We start from the raw sequence: 3,320 nt of genomic DNA, 5'->3' as shown, positions 1-3,320 counted from the left end.
GCATCACCGTCAGTTATCGGTGGCAAGGGTCGATCACCACCTGCCGCTCCTTCTGGAACACCAGCGTGGAATCCGGACAAGCACTTGTACGCTGCTGCTTTTCATTGCGTTTTTCAGGTGTACGCGAAACGCGCACACCTCGCTTAGCCATTGAGAAGCTAGTGAGCTGGGAAATCACATAAAGGTATCAGAACCAGCTCCTCGAGTGTCTGCCGGACGGTACGGTCACCGGAAAAAATATCCAAAGTGCCACTCAAAACCGGGATGTCTGTTTGCGGTACAATCCAGCCAACCTCATCCAAGCAGTGGATCTTTGATAGGGCCGTGTCTTCGCTGGGGACCCGGCGACAGATTCGACCTGGCCGCCACGACAACTCCACCCGGCGCATCACATGACGCCAAGTGAAACCGAGTATCCATGCAGACCGAGGAGCTTGATGAACCCGGAAGGCTGAAGAAATGGAAGATGCAAAGTATACTGGAAACGTGCGCAAATTGTTCCACTTGATTCATTCGACTGGTCCTTGGAAACCTGTTGTCAGCGAAATAATCAGAGACCAAAATGGCTCCCTGATATGCAGCAAAGCAGACCGCTTCGAACAGCAATTCAGCTGGCCGCCTGCTACCCCCAATCCAGAAACCTGGACTTCATCAGAAAGGTGGACCGTAAATATGAAGCCGTCTTCAGCCTCAGAAGTGTCTGAATGTATTTCTCTACTTAAGCGTAATCGTGTTGCTGGTCCTGACGACCTTCCATCTGCACTTTTCAAGGATGGCAGTGGAATCCTCAGCCAATGCATGTCTAGCCTATTTGGGTCTATCTGGGAGAAGGAGGCCGCCCCGAACAACTGGGGTGAATCGATAGTGGTGCCCATTTTCAAAAAGAGTACTCGCCACAGATGTGTTGCGTTAAGACGGCATTTCACTGGATCTTAAGGGTCGTGTGTACCAGGCTACAGTAAGGGCTGTGTTGTTGTATGGGTGCGAGACATGGCCTCTGCGGACAGTTGATGTGAGGCGTCTTCAGGTTTTCGACCACCGATATATGAGAAGCGTGTCTGGTTTTGGCAAACGTGATACGAGCCTATGAGATTCTTGCATTGACTTCATCGGACACACTTCCGTCAGAGCTAATACAACTACCGAGGTATGTAGAGTTTTCCACAATCTCCAGTGTTTCTCTTTGAATTGTAAGGGATATGTTCGTAGATGGCACGTTTTGAAGCATGACTTTGCACTTTGAAGGCGTGAGGCGCATGCCAAAAGATGGCATGATGGTGGTCAGTTTATTCAACAGAGCTTGTGCTTCGCTTTGATCTTCAAAGATGAGAGCGATATCATCTGTGTACTCTAAATCGACAAGGCTCTCACCAGCAACAATTTGAACACCGGAGTTTTGAAGACCGTCCAGTGTTCGCCTCATTATTTCATCATTGACGAAGTTGAACCCGACACCACTTTTCGTGAGAAAGCGTTTGGAGAGCTCACCATACACTCACCCAACCAGAAGTGTGTGAATATAGGGACCGGATTATGTTTACAAAATTCTGGGACATACCCTGTCGAGCAAGTGTAGCTAACAGCACCGATCGATCAACAGAATGAAACGCACCCTTGAAGTCAATGAAGCACCAGGAGGGTGGGTCGTTGCTATAATACCTGATGGAGTGTGAAGATGTGGTCAACGCAGCCTGCACCCGGTCGAAATCCCGCTTGATTCTCACGATTCAAGGCTTCGCGTGCCACCTTAAGACGACGAATAATCAGTGACGCCAGAAGCCTTGTTACAACAGGCGTCAGGCCAACTTCTCTGTGATTACTACTTTCACTGCGAGTATCCTTTTTGATAATGGGCATTTCTATCTATTCACCCAATTGTCTGGGACGGTCTCCTTCTCCCAGATAGACCAAAATAGGCTAGACAGACACTGGCTGAGGAATCCACCGCCAGCCGTATGAAAGGTTGCTTCGTGGTCAACAATTTACTGTGCGTTTACTGGTAGTTTCGATTTTGTGTTTTAGAATTTGTCTGATTGCATTTTCCCACGAATCACCCTATTTACTATCTCTCTTTTTCCCTGCACCATTACCACCTGATCTATTTACTCACTAACGTATCATCTGGTCTTCATTTATCAGGTTTAATATTTTCAAAGGCTGCCCAAACGCCCGAACTTGCACGATTATTTTGAGAGGTGGTGCTGAACAATTTATGGAAGAGACTGAACGTTCCCTTCATGATGCAATCATGGTCGTTCGTCGGGCAGTTAAGAATGATGCTTTTGTCGCTGGTGAGTGATACTGTTCTGCAGTGGGTGTTGGGTTATTTTAACGATTTCGGCCTCATCAGACAGTCCTTCCAGTTTACCCAGTATGGCTTCTCTGAAAAGGTGTAGTAAATGTTTATTTGAGGTTTTACTCTAGATTTCTTAACGCCTCTGGTTTTGGACTTGCTCTCTCCCTTCAATATATACACTTCAAATAAGAGGTGTGATTGAGTCATAGGTTCCGTGGAGGATAGTAAGACCAAACTACAGACTATTGTATCTCTGAACCACAACCTGTAGGTAGTATGTCTGTCGATCGGGCAGCATGCAAGCAAAAAGGCACATGGTCTTGATGGAATGGATATCGGGGAATATGATTCGAAACGGAAGTCGGACTAGCGAAGTGCGTCACTGTCCAAATGAACATCAGTGTTAGGCTACAATAGAAAAGGGGAAACAATTGAAATCATCATCGTCATTGTCAACTGTAATAACCGCGTACTCGTCGTACTGTGGTTGTAGCTGCCGCAGTTTCGTTCACTGATGGTTTTGGGGGGGGAGGGGTAGGTAGCCGCGCGTTGCAGGCGGGAGCTGATAAATTGGTGCATAGATCCAGCACTGTCAGTGGGCTGTCAAGTGGTGAGGGGGTTGGAAGAGGAGCTATGCATTGAAGGCAATAGCTTGGGTGCACGAGCGCCATTGAGGGCGCGATTGGGCCATATCTGACAATGTCTCTAGCCATTAATGTGGCCCGTCTCGGGGTCCCTATCCAGCTAGACGGCAATGATCAGCGCAGCTAAGTTTGCTGGTAACGGCTTTCATACTTCGCTGCCAAGTTATTGGTTGACCGCATCTGACTCTCTTCCACCCTTCACGTGGTTGTGCGAAAAGAGCCCTTCGAGGAAGTCGGTCGACTGGCATACGCAGCACGTGGCCAAGCCAGTGTGATCAGTTAATCTATCGAGGGTGAGTTATTTCTCCCAAATACCATTCGACGTACTTCAGAATTGCTGATCCGGTGTTCCCACCAGATTCGGGCAATGCTCCGAAGAC

The 3,320-nt window shown here is 48.1% G+C and overlaps 1 protein-coding gene across 1 annotated transcript in view; it reads left to right on the top strand.

The window, feature by feature from the left end:
* Positions 1–3,320, top strand: part of T265_04869 (hypothetical protein) — a gene marked incomplete at both ends in the record, with an annotated part of 25,553 nt that overhangs the window by 13,315 nt on the left and 8,918 nt on the right. The window contains one exon of the mRNA XM_009169723.1: positions 2,140–2,291. Coding sequence (XP_009167987.1) covers positions 2,140–2,291 — 152 coding nt within the window. The remainder of the gene's footprint in view (positions 1–2,139; positions 2,292–3,320) is intronic.

The sequence above is a fragment of the Opisthorchis viverrini genome, assembly GCF_000715545.1.
Source record: "Opisthorchis viverrini unplaced genomic scaffold opera_v5_84, whole genome shotgun sequence".
In the NCBI taxonomy this organism is placed as follows: domain Eukaryota; kingdom Metazoa; phylum Platyhelminthes; class Trematoda; order Opisthorchiida; family Opisthorchiidae; genus Opisthorchis; species Opisthorchis viverrini.
The sequence above is the reverse complement of the archived record's forward strand: the minus strand, read 5'-3'. Positions and strand labels throughout refer to the sequence as shown.